At 41.8% G+C, this 18,314-nt stretch overlaps 1 protein-coding gene across 1 annotated transcript in view; it reads left to right on the top strand.

Moving 5' to 3' along the window:
* plxna4 (plexin A4) overlaps positions 1 to 18,084 on the top strand; it is a 72,617-nt gene extending 54,533 nt beyond the window's left edge. Inside the window, exons 24-27 of the mRNA XM_008306367.1 lie at positions 3,203 to 3,372; positions 7,984 to 8,196; positions 12,532 to 12,682; positions 14,122 to 18,084. Coding sequence (XP_008304589.1) covers positions 3,203 to 3,372; positions 7,984 to 8,196; positions 12,532 to 12,682; positions 14,122 to 14,217 — 630 coding nt within the window. The 3' untranslated portion in view covers positions 14,218 to 18,084. The remainder of the gene's footprint in view (positions 1 to 3,202; positions 3,373 to 7,983; positions 8,197 to 12,531; positions 12,683 to 14,121) is intronic.
* The last annotated feature ends 230 nt before the right edge of the window (positions 18,085 to 18,314 follow it).

The raw sequence follows: 18,314 nt of genomic DNA, 5'->3' as shown, positions 1-18,314 counted from the left end.
AATATCTGCATTTATTTGTCTTAAATTATACAAACATCTTCTTCAAAGATACAGTTGTGGACAAAACACAAGCAATTTTAATAACACATGAATAGATCAGTCAAACATTTACAGCGTAGGTTGGAAAAAAGCCAAGACTACTGACAACAACAAAGACTAATGAAGGTCAGGAGTTAGCAAACCTTTAGTCCAATCAATGGAACATCGTTGGAGGTGTGTGGGTTGGCGCTACTCCGACTTCCGACTTATAAAAAAAACTTTCAAACATTTAGAGTTTGCTGTTTATAAGAAGCATCTACTGCTCTCCACCATGCCTCTCCAGAGAAGACTATTAATCAAGGATTAATGATTTAATCAAGCTATCTCAAAGAGTTAAGATACTTATCAGTCCACAGTTAAAGAAATTGCCTTTAAATTGAGGCAATTTAGTATTGTGGCAGCTCTCCCTAGAAGTGGGCACCCAGCTAAGGTGGCTCCAAAGGCACAACACAAAATGCTCAGTGAGGTAAAAAAAGAAAGAAAAAAAAAGAAACCCAGAGTAACAGCTAAAGGCTTAAAGGGCTCACAAGAGCTGGTCAACATCTCTATTCATGAGTTTACCATATGCAAATCATGGTGCATGGTTACATGGAGCATGAGAAGCCGTTATTCCCCAAAAAACTGCAAAGTTTGCCAAAAAGTACCTTGGAACTCTACAGCACCACAGGAAAAATGTTTTGTGGACTGCCAAGCTAAGGTTGAATTGTCTGGGAAGCACAGGGAGCGCTAGGAATGGCATTTAAAAAAAGAAAAAAGAAAAGAAAAAAAATGCATGCCAACATGAAAACATGTTGGTGACGTACGGTTAAGGGAGCATCATGATTCAAACTCAATTTGCTGCCATCGAGGGGGAAATTAACTCCCAAGTTCAGTGAGGTATGTCACAGTATAATGTCAGGGCCACTGTCTGGCATGTGAAGTTAAGTGTTGGTGAAGCGGGATAATTACCCGACACATTTAGGTAAAATAATCCTAGAATGACTTGAAACTAAGAAATCTGCCATTTGGAGCAGCCCAATCAGATCCCCAAACAGAAGTACTGACAAATAACCTTGTGAGAGACATTCACACCAGACACAAGATACAGCTGAGCTCAAGTAGTTCTTTGAGAAAAAGAGGTCCAAAATTTCTCCTAAATGGATCCAAAGAGATTTGATCAGTTATTAAACCCAAGGATTCACTTACTTTTCCACCACTTTTGTGAATGTTCAATAGCTGTATTTAATAAGAACACCATTTAGTGTGTTATTAGCTTGAGCAAATTTGGTTGTTTACACTTGTAACTTGGATCAATGTCTAATTAATTAAGTAATTCCAAAGAGTTCAGATACTTACCATACCACCATTCTTGGGGAAAGTAATGATTGTGCAGATGTTTGGCCAGATGAGCAAATAGTGATTAATTATCAGAATAAGACAAGTGTAACAGTGACTGTGAAACAGGATAAGAAGGAACTTACGAAAGAAACTAGAGAACAGAAAAACTAGAAAATTGATGATTGCACAATAAAGGGATGGTAGGGGAAATAGAGCAGCTGTCACCACGACATTGTAAAATCCTCCACACACCTTCACACACATGTACACATGTAGCCTCTCGGCCTCTGTGGGTCGCTCTATTTCCCTGCCCTTATCCCGTTTCACAGTGCAGGAAGGTGGCTTCTGACTGCAGACAGCACATCATCCTTCCAGATGGATTGTTTTTGTGAAATAACCAGTTTATCTTGGCTGGCCATCTCTCTTGGTGAGAAATGATTGGGCAGACAGGCAGTGTAATTGACTGTGTTTGGCTTTCACCTTGCCAATAAATACCTCTCCCTGGCAACGCTGCTGACGCCTTTCATATTAGCTCCATCAGTGACACTCTGAGGGTGGGTACAGGACCTGTTCGTATGTTTGGAGCCGCACTGGGAATGGTTGCATTTTCAATCCTTACTTTTACACTCCAGAGTGTGTGTGTCTGTCCCTACCTCCCTGGTTCATTGCCATCCCCAATGCTCTGATTGTTTACTTTCCTTGCATTTCAATGTGGAGGCAGACGGCATCAAAACATCCAGATGACACATTGTGTTTAGAGTGCAGTCTAATGACAGGGTAGATGGTCGAGGAGGGGGGTTGGTGTTGGCAGTTTTAGCTCCACCAGGGAACAAGAGAACCCTGTGATGATGACAGTGTTGATGCTGGTACACCCCTTGAGATAGAGGATGACGTAAAATGTCACAGCCTCAGCACTTGTAAGTACACACACTGCTTTTTGGTATCTATGCACACATGTATGCATGCGCACACAAAACGTTAAGGTATTCCCTTGGCAGCTAATGCAGACTGTCACTTGGAAGGCACGTGGGCTTGATATAGAGATATGCGATTCCATCTTCATAGAAAAACGATAAGCTGTCGGGAATGTGGGCCACATTAGAATTATAGCCGTGATTGTCGGACTAACAGGATTCTCTCCTCCCACTCTCTTCTACCTCTCTTGACTCTGTGCTTCGGTCACCCGCTCCACCCAAATTGGATTTTTATTTGCCACTGCCTGTACACACCTCATCTGCCACACTCAATGGCCTCTTTTTCTGATAGGAAACCTCTGTCGTTTCATTTCCATCCCTCGCTCTCGCCTTTTCCCGTGCATCCCATCAGCTCATTCTTTACAAGAGGATTAGATTCTCTCACTCTCTGTCTCTCTTCTCTCTTCTCCTCCTCCTTCTTAAAGTCGCCAACATTAAATCAAATTAGGGTCAATGGTGCAGTGTGGGAGCTAATCCGGCAGCACAAAGAGGCTTAGAAGATGCGCCTCCTGTTCCCAGATATTATTAAAAGTCAGCTGTGAAATAACAATTTCCCCCATCAAAGCTGCAAGCAGATTTAGGGGCCGGGTCTGCGAGATAGGAGTCAGACACATAAACATCGGAGCTAAGGGACAAAGTGACATGCGCTGCACAACGCATAAACTCACACAGGAAAAAAATATACAAGTTTATGGCAATCTTTCTGTCAACATGAGTCAGTGGTGTGTTGCAAAATGTATTAGATGCTGACAATCTCACTCGCTGGTTCTGTGCGTCCTGATCAGTATCGATGCAGCACTGAATTAACATACCGAAAATGCAGATTTGCCAAAGACTGAAGCTTTTTCATCTCTCCTCTCCTTGCTCTATAGGGTACACTACAGAAGTTTGTGGATGACCTGTTTGAGACCATCTTCAGCACGGCCCATCGAGGCAGCGCTCTGCCACTGGCCATCAAATACATGTTTGACTTCCTGGACGAGCAGGCCGACAAACACAACATCCATGACCCACATGTCCGACACACATGGAAGAGCAACTGGTGAGTTCAGATGTAGTGGGCTCTGGTCCTGAATGCTTACGACATTCCTCAGGTGGTCACTTAGATCTGTGATGAACATGTATATTTACTTTATCATTTGTACACCAGAGCGTCTCCATTCATGGTGGTTGATTTCTGCACTGATGTTTAATGTACTACAGGCATAACCAGTACATTTTGGCACATTTTACATGGCATTGCCCTGGTATTGCCCTGTCAGTGCCAAGTTTCACCACACGCCTCTTCCCTTCCTAATATCCATTAACCACAGGGGCGTGTAATCTTCATTAAAGCCAACCACAAGGGGCTAATCCAATTGGCTGCCAAGACTCTCCATCTATTATCATGGATAACTGGGCCAAAAAAATGCCTGTCACTGTGGAAATCTCTATAGTGACAAATGTACACTCCCAGGTGCACAAGTACACCTCTAAATTAATATCCGGTGATTAATTTAGTCCATATTGACCCGGTGAGCCCACCTTAAAAGGTTGGTTGGGGTTAAATAACCAACAGTGAACCGGAATGGGGTGAGCAGAGAAATAAAAAGGTGAAGAAAAGGAAGTGGACGCTGTGGGAGTTAAATGCACACTAATATCTCATTAGCCTCCCAGCCTCTGCCAAGATCCCAGCATGCATCACTCAGCCTAAGGCCCAGGAGAACCGTGAAGATGGGAGGAAAAATTGATGTTTATCAAGGGACAAATAGAAATGGCGAAAGGACTGGGTAGGGGGGTAAAGAAGAAATATTATTTACTCAATGGTCCTAATTTTGGTATTTCTTGTGTCTGCATTATTGGGCCATTTGCAGTGTGTGTTAAGTGTTTTCTGAGAACGCAGCGGGTTGCTCTTACATTAGACTTTTAATGGGCTCTCACTATAGGGCTGTGAATGAATAGCAATTTATCATAACACACCCTGACAAAAAGCCACTTCGATTGGACACAGTTTGTGCTGATGCCACCACAGATATCTTCTCTGTGTGGGATGCGCATATGCCTGTGTCTTTATGCTTCTCACTGTGTGTGCTTACGCATAACCTTCAGTCATCTCAAAAGACTGCAATCTTGGCCGCAACAAAAGCCTTCATTTTGTCTGACGGTAGAGAATAATAATACCAGTGTCCCTCCCAAGCTGAGCCCCTATCCCATTAAACCTTTCAGTCCCATCGTCATCATACGCGCCATTAACTTCTACCGCAGCACCCCACCGCTACTCCCACCTCCCCTTCAGGGTTTCCCTTCCATCAGTATATCCCCTGATAAAACCCTTGTGTTACATTATTATTCAGCCTGTACTTTGGTTTTTATACCATTATGACATGATATTTGTAGATTGAACCTACTAACCAATAGTTATTTTTTTGTTGTTTTTTGAAGGAGAAGTTTTGATTTGCATAACCTATACTGCTATAGAAAATAGTTGTTTTGGCGTAGCTGTGCATTACATTTCCATCATTCTGCACAGCATCCACACACTCTAAGACCTGAAAGAGACCTAAAGATGGCATTCAGAATTTATTCTAGCCCAGGATGTTATCTTTGACCCCTTACAATCCAAGCCATCCTTCACAACAGTCAAGTGACGGGAATAGTACTCACAGTATGCCATCCTCTGCCCCTATTTCATCAAGCTATGTGTGCGTATATCACTGTTTTTTGAAGCAAGCTAAATTTTAATGGTGCAAAGTTAAAATCAGCTAGTTGTTACTGCATTGTGTGGCAGAATTGTAACATGCTTTTGTATGTGTGTACAGTAAGTGTGTGCATACATGAGTCACTGGCTCCTAGAGCATCTCCAGATGGTATCTTTTGGATTAGTGGCAGTGTGTCAGCGTCTGCTCCCATCCTCACTCCTCTGTATTGGGTGTGCGTGTGTCTGCCTCCTTCCACTGCACGTTTGTCATGTTGGGATGGAACAGACAGAATTTTAATTATTGTGCAAAACTGGCACATACTCTCCTCTTTTCTGCATGCAGATCACCACCTATCTGCTGTCATACTGCAGTCCCGTCGTACTCAGACTGTAAATAGCACCACTACAACAGACACACAGCTTATGAAGTAGAGGACTAACACTTGAAAGGTAGTGCATTTCTGCCTACCGTCGTCCCTGTTGGAACAATGCCCAGTTGGGTCACCTTTAAGAGACTTTTAATTCAAGCCTGTATTAAAAAAAAGTCAGGCTTGGTCACTTCCTCGTCTGTGCTGTAATGCCTCCGGTGGGATGCTCTAAATCACAACATCTGTGACCCTTTGCCTGCCAATGGCAAGCAAATGCATCGGGCCCTTCTGCAGAACTGGGATAATGTCCCACATCTGCAGATGTAGAGGCTCGCTGGCTAGTTGTGTTTGCCAGAAGTGTTGAGCAGTGCAAATTGCAGGAGACAGTTAGAGGGACTACATGGAGACTTAGGTGTCAAAAGTAAAGTGAAGATGCTTCCAAAAATAATCATTTTCATTTTAGGTAAACAGACATCATCCTCTCTCATATTGATATCTAGTGTGATCGCCCTTTGCCTTATGAGCAGCAGTAACTCTCCTTGCTGCACACACAGCTTGTCAAGGTATGGTCCGTAGTTCAAACATCTTGAAGAACTTGCCACAGTTCTTGTGTGGATATAGATTGGCTCAACTGCTTCTGTCTCATGTAATGTCAGACTGCCTTCATGATGTTGAGATCAGGGCTCTGTGGGGCTACAAGATCTGTTGCAAGACTCTTTGCTTTTCATTTCAATGAGCATAGCTGACAGTAAACAGACCTGTGCTTGTTTCCCTCTTTGACAGTTCCAAAGTATTGCCAATACTGGTTGGTAATCTTTCCTACTTGGAGAGATGAGGACTAGCAGGGTTTTATTGTTTATTTCTTTAACACTACATGAATACTCACTCCTTTGACATGGACATTGTATTCCTCCTCTGAGCAATAAGGTGTGCCAGACACTATTTGCTGCAGTAAATATTGTATGAAGTGTTGCTTGTATTAATAAATAGCTCCTATTACATTATTGAGTAAACGTACTGCTTTTTTGTTTGATTTTTCTATAACACACTTTTTCTTTTATCAGTTTGAATCGACTTTGCAGGCATGAATCGATAGAAGAATAGTCTTTTAATAAAAGTTTTTTTTCTGACTCCGACAGCATAATTCCTCTAGGATAAAAGATGCCCTTGATCTTGGCAGCTGATATTTAACCTAATCCCTGACCAAAAGGCCAGATCATGGCTATCATTCAGATTTCTAAAACCACTCAGCATGAGTTAACTGCAGAAATTCTATGCTTTGCCTGTCTTCAATGGAGAATATGTAAATGCTGATGTGGTCATTTTTAACCCCCCAAATTGTGGGGGAACCTCATTATTTTAGCATCCGGTGCACCATTGAAACAGCAGATTGTCAACAATCAAGGCAGCACAGCAGTGGTGTTAATATCCCTTTGATCCCTGCACCTAATCCCACTAGATTCTTTGCTTAGATTAATTTTGAAGTCATAATGCAGAGTTTTTCCTTTCTGAGTCCAAATCCTCTTTTGTTAGATTGTACATCTGAATGGCTTTATGGGTGGTTGTGCGAGAATAAATGCTTAGTGGGATCATGGGGAGCACTGCTGGTATTTTAAATGATTGCATTTCAGGTTTTTTTGTTGTTATTTTCTCCTCATCCTTTGATATTGTGCCACGCATAGAATCTCCTGTGTAGGCTACACCGCAATGTCTTTCCTGATTGATTTTTGCCACATCAGCTAAAAGTGCATAGCCCAGAGAATAGGAAAGATACAGAGTTCCAAGTAACACTCAGCTCTTTCTTAATACCACCTGAGCCCCTTTCACTGCAGCACACAGATAAAGCTGGCCCAATATCTATTCATTTAGGCAGAAACAAGCCCAGCAAATAAACAGACTTGTATATTTTTATTATTCTAGACAGGCACAAAATAGGACCCACTTGCACAAACAAGGCAATATGAACTGTGTCACTGTGCGGCCCCCAGCGAGGACCCCTGGACACTGCTAAAAAAAAAATGAGAGCCAGCAACCACCTGGCTTTAAAGATAAAGCCTTTATTGAATTGAGCACACACATCAAATAGAGCACATCAGCAACAGCAGGGCCTGTGTACTAGCTTTGCAAAGTGAATGAATCCCCGTCCCTTCTGGCGAATAATATCTTCATGCCTATTGACTAGCTGGCTGTAGCAAATTTGAAAATGGCATTTAGGGACTTAATCTCAGAGCAGTTCAACGGGACACAAACTGTTGTTTTACTTTACACTCTCTGTTGCTCAGTTTGAATGGCTATTTGAGCATTCTGTCACTGAGATGGAACTGAACAATCAATGCACAAGTAATTTTAATGACAGAAGGCACAACACAGAGGACATTAACATGTCTAATTAGCTCTTTTTTCTAAGACTGTTTTGTTTACAGGTTAAACTACAAATTCAGTTGCGGTGAGATGAGTTCAAGCATCCCACATTAGCATTTCTAGAACAGGAAATATTAGACATTAAAATGGACTTTAGGAAATTTGAATAGAAATTGGCTGCAACACTTTTATGGTTGTATTAGTTTGTCACTAAACTACTTTGTTCTCTTTTTCTACCCTTGTGCAGCCTACCTCTGCGTTTCTGGGTGAATGTGATCAAGAACCCCCAGTTTGTGTTCGACATCCATAAGAGCAGCATCACAGATGCCTGTCTGTCTGTGGTGGCCCAGACTTTCATGGACTCCTGCTCCACCTCAGAACACCGCCTTGGGAAAGACTCACCCTCCAACAAGCTGCTTTATGCCAAGGACATCCCCAGCTACAAGAGCTGGGTGGAGAGGTGAGCTGTCGATGAAAGCGCATGTGTGTGCACACCAGTCACTGGATAGATGAAGACAGAGATGACCATCAGAAAATGTGCATTAGCTATGTTTCATTTCAAAACACACTATGCGACTGCAGCCCTGTGATCTATGAGCTGTGAAACCCAATCCAAATTACAACACAGTGGGAATGGATGGGAGTGCCTAGGGCATGAGGTCTACAGTACAGAGGAGTCGGTGTTGGGAGGGCTCACAGATGTGTGTGGGGGGGAAAAAAAGAGAGAAAGCATTTTTGAGAGTTGCAGGCAGCAGAAGCCGGTAATTTGTTAAAATGGGAGTTTTATTAAATTTATTTGTCAGGAACGGAGGCGAAGAGGTCCTGAATAAAAGATGGGGTTCTGTGAAGTGGTTCAGAGTATTTATGTGGCTGGAGCGTCATCACAAAGCAAGCTCCAGGATGAGAATATATGTGCCCTGCTTGAATAGGTGGGACCAAATAAGGAGCTTCAGGCTCAGGACTGCACTCAGTCCTGTGTGTCTCCATCTGCAGTGTGTTTATGCAGCGTTCCAAACACAATTAAAGGATAGTTTGGTTTCTCTGAAGTGGGGTTGTATGAGGAACTTATCCATATCAGTGTGTTACCTAAAGTAGATGACTTTCGGCGTGCCTCTGGTTTGGAGAAGCAGACAGGACTAGCAGGTCAGCTGCTATGGATGCGGTCAGCAACAAAACGTATTTTAGCCAGCAAAGACAAAAACCAGGTTAAATGTACGCCCTTTCCACACTGAACTGATGTAGTTATATCTGTCTCTTCATAGCCACCAGACTCTGTTGACAAAGATGGTAATTTTACTTTGCAGAATGCAGGAGTTGTCTGTTACTAAGATGTAGAAACAACACAACCTAACTAATCAGGACAGTGGTAGAGCAGCAAATCCTTTTTTCTGCAAGACAAAATTACTTATTTGTCAATAGAGTCTGTTGGCTTTCGAGTAGGCATAGAGCAATAAAAATGCTTCAGTTCCCTTTTATAAAGGCCTGTCTGGCAGCAATAGCCTTGAAATATTCTAAATAGAGCGTACATTGCATTGGGTATTATACTTTTAGGTGGCTAGAATATGTTTTGTGCTCCCCTGTCTGCAACAGTTCATTGCTTAGCTTCTTAGCTAGTCCTCTGGTTTTGCTTCTCCAAACTGGGGGCATGCTGACTCTTATCTGCTGGAGGTAATACAATGGATAAGCACCTCATACAACCCCACTTCAAAGAAACCAAGCTATCTCTTTAAGTGCGAGGAAATTGGGGGAGTCCTCTGTTTCATCTCTCATTCTAAAGACTTCTTCAGTTCTAACTGACCACTGGAGAGTCTCAGGTTTTTATGGTTGTTCGCACCTTGAGAGTCATTGACCCAACCGGCCATCACGTGAGTCACGAGTGTCCGTTGAGTCGAGGTGTGAATATGTGTTAAGCTGTTCAGGAAGGAATCTCAGAACTGCATTGTAAGTGGCTCATAAGTGGTGTTGTAGACTACTCCCTCTGTCAAGCGATGGTTGTTCTGGTTTGACATAAATGGCTTTTGTGACTCCTTTTTCAAAACATTGTTCTTCTCTGGCCAAAATGTGAACATTGTTGTCCTCCAAAGAGTGTCCCTTGTCCTTTAGATGTAGGTGAACTACTGATTATTGACCTGAAGGCTTGGCCCTCCTGTGTGGCACTTATGAAGAAGTTGTCTTGTTTCCAGAACATACAGGTCTGTGCATTCCTCACTGCACTGAACTGTATATACTACATCGCTCTTCTTCTGCCTGGGTGTTTTGTCCTCAGAGTGGACTAGCTTCTGTCTCAGCATGTTACTGGTTCTAAAGTGCAGAGATGTGGGGTTGAGTTTAGAAACTCCTGCAATGTAGGGAATAACAATGTTGTTTCCGTGTCTTTTTGTGGTTTTGACAAAGGTTCGGTTTAAAGCATCACACATTTTAAGTATTTTTCTGGTGTCTTTGTGCTTTTTGTTCTTTCTCTCTGTTCTTTTGGACATGTTCTGATAACCTCCAGCTTGTGCTTCAGTATATTAAGTATTGATCTGTGTGTGGGGTCTCTGTATATTTTGATGTTTTAGGCTTCGTCATTGTCAATGTTCGCCACCCAATTCAAAAGGCCATGCTGTTTCCTCTGACAATATACCAAGTTGGTTCAAATCTTGGTATCAAAATTCAGCATAACACAAACTCCAACACAAATCATTGTTGAATTTCCTTTGTTTCTTTATGTTTTGCATATGTGGAGGCAAAAGAGAATTTTTTAACATTCATCCTTCAGTCGGAATAGGCTGTTACTCAATCAGGAGGACACTGCTGAAAACCACCGACTACAGGTAGCAAGAGGCAGCTATATCAGAGCTAAAATAGTGCATTTTAAAATTGGTTATATTAGGAAATGGCTTAAAAACATTTTTTAAATAGATATTTGGGAAAAAATGCAGACTATCCAATTCGATGATTGGCCAATTCCTCGACAGAAGCTTCACCACGTATAGTATACAGGTATACAGTATACAAGTATACAGAAAACCTACGCTCAGATAAATGTTTACGATATTGGAGCAGAAGCTAGAGGTTATCAGAACCCTGCACCATCGTCCTCCAAACATGTCCATAAGGACAGAGGGGAAGGAGAAGGAACACACGCACTTCTAAACACGTTGTATTTCAAATTGGGCCTTTGTCAAAACCACAGAAAGACACAGGACAGACAGAGAAGAAAAGACTGATCTCCGCAGCAACATTGTTCAAGATCCCCCCAAGTTTTTCTGGAACATAAGGAATAACCAACAACACATCACTGTGCACTTCAAGCCCAGAGACACACTGAGGCAGAAACCAGTGTGAGGTCAAAACACCCAGGCATAAGGACAACTGAGCACCGTTCAATGCAGTGGGGAATGTATAGACCTATACACTGTGGAAACAAAGCAAACCTCTTCACATGCACATGACACAATAGAGGAGGACCAACTCCTCAGGTTAACATGCAGCAGTCCATCTACATCTGCAGGACTAGGGACACACACTGAGAACAATAATGTTCACATTTTCACCATGAAAGACCGATGGTTCAAAAGAGGAGAGAAAGAAGCCATTTATGTGAAACTGGATCTACCATCACTTAACAGAGGAGGCGGCCTACGACACCACTTATCAGCTACTTAAAATGCTGCACTGAGATCCCTCCCTGGACAACTTGACACCTCCTCACACTTTGACTCTGGGGACCCTAATGACCCAACAACTGTCAAGGTGCTAGCAACTCTACATGAGCTTAAATGCCTGGGACTGCCCTCCAGTCGGTTAAAACTGAACAAGCCTTTTTGATGACAGATGAAACAACAACCTGAAGACATACTTTCACAAATTGGTCTCAGAGTTACTGTTTTGCTTTGGTCCGGCACTTTATCCTCGCACACACAGCTATATTGATTGAAGTGGAACTGCGGGAAGCATGAATGTCTGAAAATCACAGCTGACACACACCTACTGCAGACAGTGTGGAACTGATATGCCTGTTAAAATACTCTGACTGACAAAGTCTCTCAATATAGCAACAGTTCAGACCAGCAGACAACTGTATGATAAAACTGTGTCGAGAAGGCCTTTACAAAGAATAGGATTTTAGCTGTAGTAAATAAAAGAGCATTTCCTAAACAAGCACACCTGGTCTCTGCACCAGCAGTCCCCTGCTAGGAGCTCCCTATAACTGCCTTCCAGCACTGAACAGGTGTTGATACGGGTATGACCTCTGTGAGCAACACCCACCTGCCTTTGCCTTTGCTCAGTTTGCTCCGAAGACTTGTTTCCTGGCAAATATCATCTCTTTTCTCACACACTCCCAGAATTAGCCAACCATACACCAGGCCTGTCCTCAAGCGGCTGCAGCTACAGGAATTTAATATGTAAATAAGCAGCTTTAATTAACATAGTTGATATGGGCAACACAGCTGCTGCTGACAGTGACTGATTGCCTTTACCTCAATGCAGCATGTGTGTCTGCTGCTGTGGTGTTTCAGGTTGAAATCTGAGGCCTCTCAGCGTCTATGATGACTCCATTTCAGTCACTGTACTCTGAAACACACTTGTTGCCTCTGCGCTACAAGCATTAGTTATATATCTTCAAAGACCTGCCATAAACCACTGCAAGGAGTAATGAGCTCCAAGGAAAACATCTACATTAAAACACAGAACTGCTTGTATTCTATTTTCCAAATCATTAAACAGTTTTCCTAACAACACTCCCTGCAGTAAACATATTTGTAACAAGCATTTAATGCTTTGTTTTATTTCTCCTGCCCTCTTTCAACAGGTACTACTCAGACATTAGCAAGATGCCAGCGATCAGTGACCAGGACATGAATGCCTACTTGGCAGAACAGTCACGGATGCACATGAATGAGTTCAACACTATGAGCTCTCTCAGTGAGATTTACTCCTACGTTGGAAAATACACTGAGGAGGTACGTGATGCTGTGACTTACACTTACTTCACTTCTCGCTAACACATTAGTGTCATCACTGACTAAGATCTGCTACACTGTAGGCTGTTGTAATTGATTTTTGGTTGGAAGGAAAGGAAAATTCCAATAATTCCGAATTTACACAGGTGTAGGAAATAAACTGGGTGCTTTCCTAAATAATTGCAGCCAACAAAATCATTTAAAATTCTATGTAAATTCCTGTATTAATAATTCATTGACTCTACAATGGCATTTGATAGAACAGTGAGTCCTATGTGCTCCACCAGACTGTTAACCTGTATGCAGCCCGCGAGGCAAAGCCCAGGGCAAAACAAATCCCACAAATCACTCGTTGTTGAGGCTTCTTGTGCCAGTCAAATTGTTGAAATTGAAACTGACTTGGGCAAGTGTAATAACATCTGGATTATGACAGGTAAAATATTAGACATTACGGAAATCAAACTGACAAATTAGGATTCTTAAAAAGTTAGAGCTTTTGTTGAATTTTCATTCATGAAATGCCCTCTGTTGGTTTGAAAGACGACTCTGAAAAGCAGCTGTAGTCAGGTGGGATTCAGAGCAAGTTACAGAGCATCCCAAAATTCAGTCAGACAGCAAAAAAGACATCAAAATGTGCTTTCCAACCAATTGTTGCCTCACCAATAACTTGTTTGATTGCTCTGTTCCTGGGAATGGTTCTGCCCTCCAAGTTGGCAGGGAAATCTTTTTGCAAAGGGGTTGACTATAAAGCAATCTGACATCGCCAGGCTTTCTTTGACAAGAGCTAAAACTACCAGCAGAGATAATAGGTATCACGACGGTGGTTATTAACTTTACTTGTTAATTCAGGCCTTCTTCTTCAGACTTTGTGTGCACTCACATAAAAGGGAACGTTTACCACGTTATGACGCTTTTTCTGCACTAAATGGATCAGTTGTGTGCCGTCTATTTCAGTCAAGAGGAACAGGTTGTAATAATAGAGAGCTATGTAAGGGTATAAAATGTATTCTAATGAAAACGCTGCTACTGCAAGTGATACTAGAGAGGAATGCTGATAGAAAACTGTTAATCATCCAAGTTAAATATATTTATTTCTCCACTCAGTGCACTCTCAATTTCCACAAGGAAGATGCTACAATTCATAGCCACCTTTCAAGCTTATATGGATTTAGTATTTGGTATTCAAAAGCTGGCTTGTAAGTGAATTGTTCCTTCAACTGTTTTCAGAGTTTAGTCGGTACAGTCTGTAGTGTCATCAGGATGTTCCATTTTCTACAGAAGTGCTGTGTATGAGAACTATTAAGTAAGACAATATACACAGAAATATCCTAGTAATAGTCATAAACCAGATTTGAAAGTACTGACTGCTGTTTTGGTACGTTGAGTACTTTCACTAATGGTGTTGTGTGTCTGTGTTTACTTCATTGTCCTGCTGGCAGATTGTGTGTTCACTGGAGCAGGACGATGCAGCCAGGAAACAGAGGCTGGCCTTTAAGCTGGAGCAGGTGGTGGCCTTCATGAGTCTGGAGAGCTGAGGACCGCACTTCCCAGGGTGCACTGGGAAGAGACCCCGTCAGAAACCGAGCCGTGCCTGAGCGAAGACCTGTCCCCATCTTTTTCATCATGTGACTTCCTCCCTCCGCCTTTCAGAGATGACTTCTTCCTTGACCTTTTTTCTGCTTCCTCTTCCCCGAGAAATATTTAGTTTTCCTCATCCACTCTGCTGCATAGACTAGTTTACCTGAATATATGTGAGGGGTGGTCCGGGGCTGAGGCTGGTGTCTCCTACAGTGCAATGTGGGGGAATCCCTCAGCTTCACCACAGGGGGAGCTTCAAGGGGCGATTGCTTGAAAGCTGGCCATATTGGCATACTTCAGTCCCCCTGCTGGAAGAAAAGAGGGGAAAAAACATTTTTATGTTGCCTTCAAGAATTTACACTGATAGGTAATTCTTTAAAAACCACAATGTTGGGTGTCCATTTTGTTGAGAACTTTTCAGAATAGGATAGTTAAAATAAAACCATCTCTAGAGTTCAGTTTATTGTAGTGCTATATTCAATATACGGAATCAAGTGGAAACATCAAACCTGATGACTGCAAGCCAAATGAACACCTCTGAAGAAAATTAATGCAAGGATGGTTTGCCAAGTTTACACTGTACCTTCAAGCAAAGCATACATATCCGTGAAATCTGGGGCGAGTCCAGGCAAACCTAGAATGTTCTTGTGTTCTTTCAATGTAGCTGGAGTTGTATTTAAAAAGAAAAAAGAAAAAAAGAAAAAAAAAAGACTGTGGGGGTAGGGAAGGATTATTGCTTCTCTGAACTTTTCCTTTATTGAAACGAGACAGACACTAAAACTTTACAAACCAGAGCATCCCCAGCCTATAGCCCTTTGCAACATTCACACATTTTTACCTGCCCAGCGTACATTTAAGAAAACGCTCATTATTTCTGCTTCCATTTGGCTTATATGGCTACTGCAAATTTAAGCTATTAGGAGAAACCCTGGAGCCCCCACCCAAGTTGGATCCTTTGTAAAAAGCACACCACCAACTCTGGAAGACAATGTTTTGACTGCTAACCCAAACACCAGGAGCAGTCTTTGCCTGGCTCTTGCCACTTCCAATCTTGTGTCGCCACTTGCGACGGTCTATCAAAGCACACACATGCACAGATACACACACAATCAGCAGCTGCCCGAGATCCTGACTGCCCACTTATCTACGCCAACCCTGGAGGAGGTAAAGGGAAGAGCTGACTGAAATGCACTGGGTAAGAAACTGCTTGATCAGTAAAAAAAAAAAAAAAAAAAGGAAAAAAAAAAAAGAATGATTCAATACAGTGTAGCCAGAAACGGCTGACTGCTACCTAAAGGGGCTCTGTTGTGAGAGTAGCACTTCTTCCCCAGGATGTTCTTATTTTAAGACTTTTGTGTGGAGAAATCAAACGAGATGGACTTAGTTGGTCAGCCAAAAACCAAAGGAGCTTGAAATTTTCAAAATGGTCAAAAATGTATTTATAAAGTGCCACTGAGGAACTGACAAAAAAAGGACTATGTATAAGACAACCACTTCTAGGACAAAAAAAAAAATATTGTGACTGGAACTTTAAGAAACCTGTGTGATTTTTCTGACCTCAGTGTGTCGAGGAGAGAGGCTCTGTGGGCGAGGTGATCTGATCCTCCTTTCTCTTTCCATCGTCCCGGGTCTCTCCGGCTCTCGGCACACCGTTCACCCTTTTGTCCGGCTCCTGACTTAACCAGTTTCTTTTCTGTTTTGCACAAGCGTTGGAGATGGTAGCTAGTTGCATACGGCAAAACCCCAACTCTTGAGTGTGTAACTGTTGAGGCGCTCTTGTCTGTATTAGTGTAGTTGTCCTCAGTGGCGGCAGGGGGCGGCCTTCTCCAAAGCCTCAAAAAAAAGAAAAAAAAAAAAAATCTGACAAAGCAGAGCAAGAAGTGAGCATCACAGCAAGACAAACAGAAAATGATGGACATTACCAGTAGATAAGACTTGTTGGATGTGAACCCCCACTATGGGAGAGAGCGACTGAAAGAGATGATGGAGGCGCCCTCCGTACCTTTTGACCTCTGCCCTTTCTTTTGCCTTGACAACGTGCCCCATGTGGTGATGTGAATGTGTGAAGACCGCCCTAGGTCCACCTTGGGTCCTTTATTGGCTTTTTAAGCGCATGTAAAACGTAAACAATTTAAGAAACTTATTTAAAAAAAGTGAAAAATAAGAAAATTAAGCCTTGCAATGATGATGTGGATGTGTTCTTTTATCTTTCTTTTGCTTGGAAGAATCGAGATGGAAAAAGTGGATTGTTCATGTAATAAAAACTATAACTTTCGTTTAAGGTGGAACCTTTATCCAGTTCAGCCCTTACTGCAGAGTCTCATCCCCATGGTTTTTGTGAAGTGATAGATGCTAAATAAAACAGATATTATATACCTTTGCATGTTGACCTATTTGGATGGTATGAAATGGAACTGCCTTGCTCAAAGATATTTATATACTGCTACAACTACTAGGGACTTTAAGGTCATTTAAAAGCCCACTTTTCAGTTCAGCTCATGGATCTCACATCAAGACAACATGAACTTCATTTTGAATTTCCTGTCCCACTTACCTTGTCCTTCATTACAGACCATCAGTGTTTTGTGACAGCTGTGCCTCCTCTGTGGCTTTAGTTTTGGTAGACAGAAGTTGCAACTCAAGTCTTGTTCTGTCTTTGCTGCTATTACGTCTTGTTTTGAGAGTTGACTACTGCATTAGATTGATTATTTCATCTTGATAATTGCTTAACTTTTTTTTCTCTATCAGTTGAGCCCAGGACAGAAAATAAACATTTTGAGTGATTTTTCAAATAACAAAAGATGGGCACTGATGAAAACAAACAGATGCGGTTCGACAAAAGTTCATTTCATAAAAAGCAACAATTACTGCATCGGTTTGTCAACATGTGTGACACAAATCCCTTTCTATTGTCTTCAAAAAAAAAACACCTGGATGAAAGTACATACACATGTGATTTATCGTGCAGGTAAACATAGCAGGAAAGGCACATTAGCATTGACAGTAAACTTATGTTTAAGACTTTGTTTGGCAAGTTTCTTTCATAGCCCTTGTGTCAAATGTATGTAAGCTGTCCAAGTCATTGTTAATTATTACCTTCTGCAGCTCTACAGTGTGATGAATGTGTGTTGTTTCAACTTGGAGGGGTACATTCACAAAGTGTTTTCTACATTTTATGTAGTAAATATATCAAATACATTAATACCTGTTTCTAAAAAAAATGAGGGGATTAAGGATTGGTTTTGGATCCCATTAACTGGCATTCACATTTTACAAAACGTGATTGAAACATCTTTAGATAATTGTAAGGACACATCTTTCACTTGTGTAGGCAACGTACTCTGTGTCTAGAAACCCAAAGTTCCCCTTTTCCCTGTGTGTTAATAAATAACACAAGCTGAGAGTCCTCAACTGTCATTGTGAATCTGCCCCCCAGTGTTACATCCTGTCTTTCATTTCTCCCTGCCCCGTCCCTTCCCCTGCAACAAAGGTTGTCTGCTAGTAGCCAACTTGTGTTGCCAAGAGCACAGATAAAGTTTCCACCTTCAAACGTTTTGTAGGAACTAAAAATGTCCTCCTAGCTCAGTGTTATAGCAGGTGTTACACAAACATGCTAGAAAAGACTTTTACTAGATCATATTTGAAAGATAAAGAGTATCTTATCGAGAGATAAAAACGAAACCTGGGGGATATAAGGCGAGCTTCTCTAACTTTGTTATAATTAATTGTATACCTGTGTATGTAAATATAATGCATTCCTATTTTGCAGTCAAGAACAAAATACTATTTGTAATATAGAATAAACTTTATTATGAAACCAAGCATTTCATGATTGTTGTTGCACTTTGTGTCCATTTGCAGACAGTTTGGAAGCTCATTGACCTGCACTGACATATATTTAAACTGTGCTATTTCTGACAATCAAAGTTTGAACTAGAAGACAATACCGCAATCTGAAACATTTAACCCTGACCCTCCTGTGAGATGCACACTTAATGAGAAACATTTAAAGCTCCAGTCAACCTTCAAGATGCCTTCACAAGTCTGCTGTGGG

Source organism: Stegastes partitus, unplaced genomic scaffold (genome assembly GCF_000690725.1).
Source record: "Stegastes partitus isolate 25-593 unplaced genomic scaffold, Stegastes_partitus-1.0.2 Scaffold3646, whole genome shotgun sequence".
Classification (NCBI taxonomy): domain Eukaryota; kingdom Metazoa; phylum Chordata; class Actinopteri; family Pomacentridae; genus Stegastes; species Stegastes partitus.
This window is presented reverse-complemented; position numbering and strand designations above follow the sequence as displayed.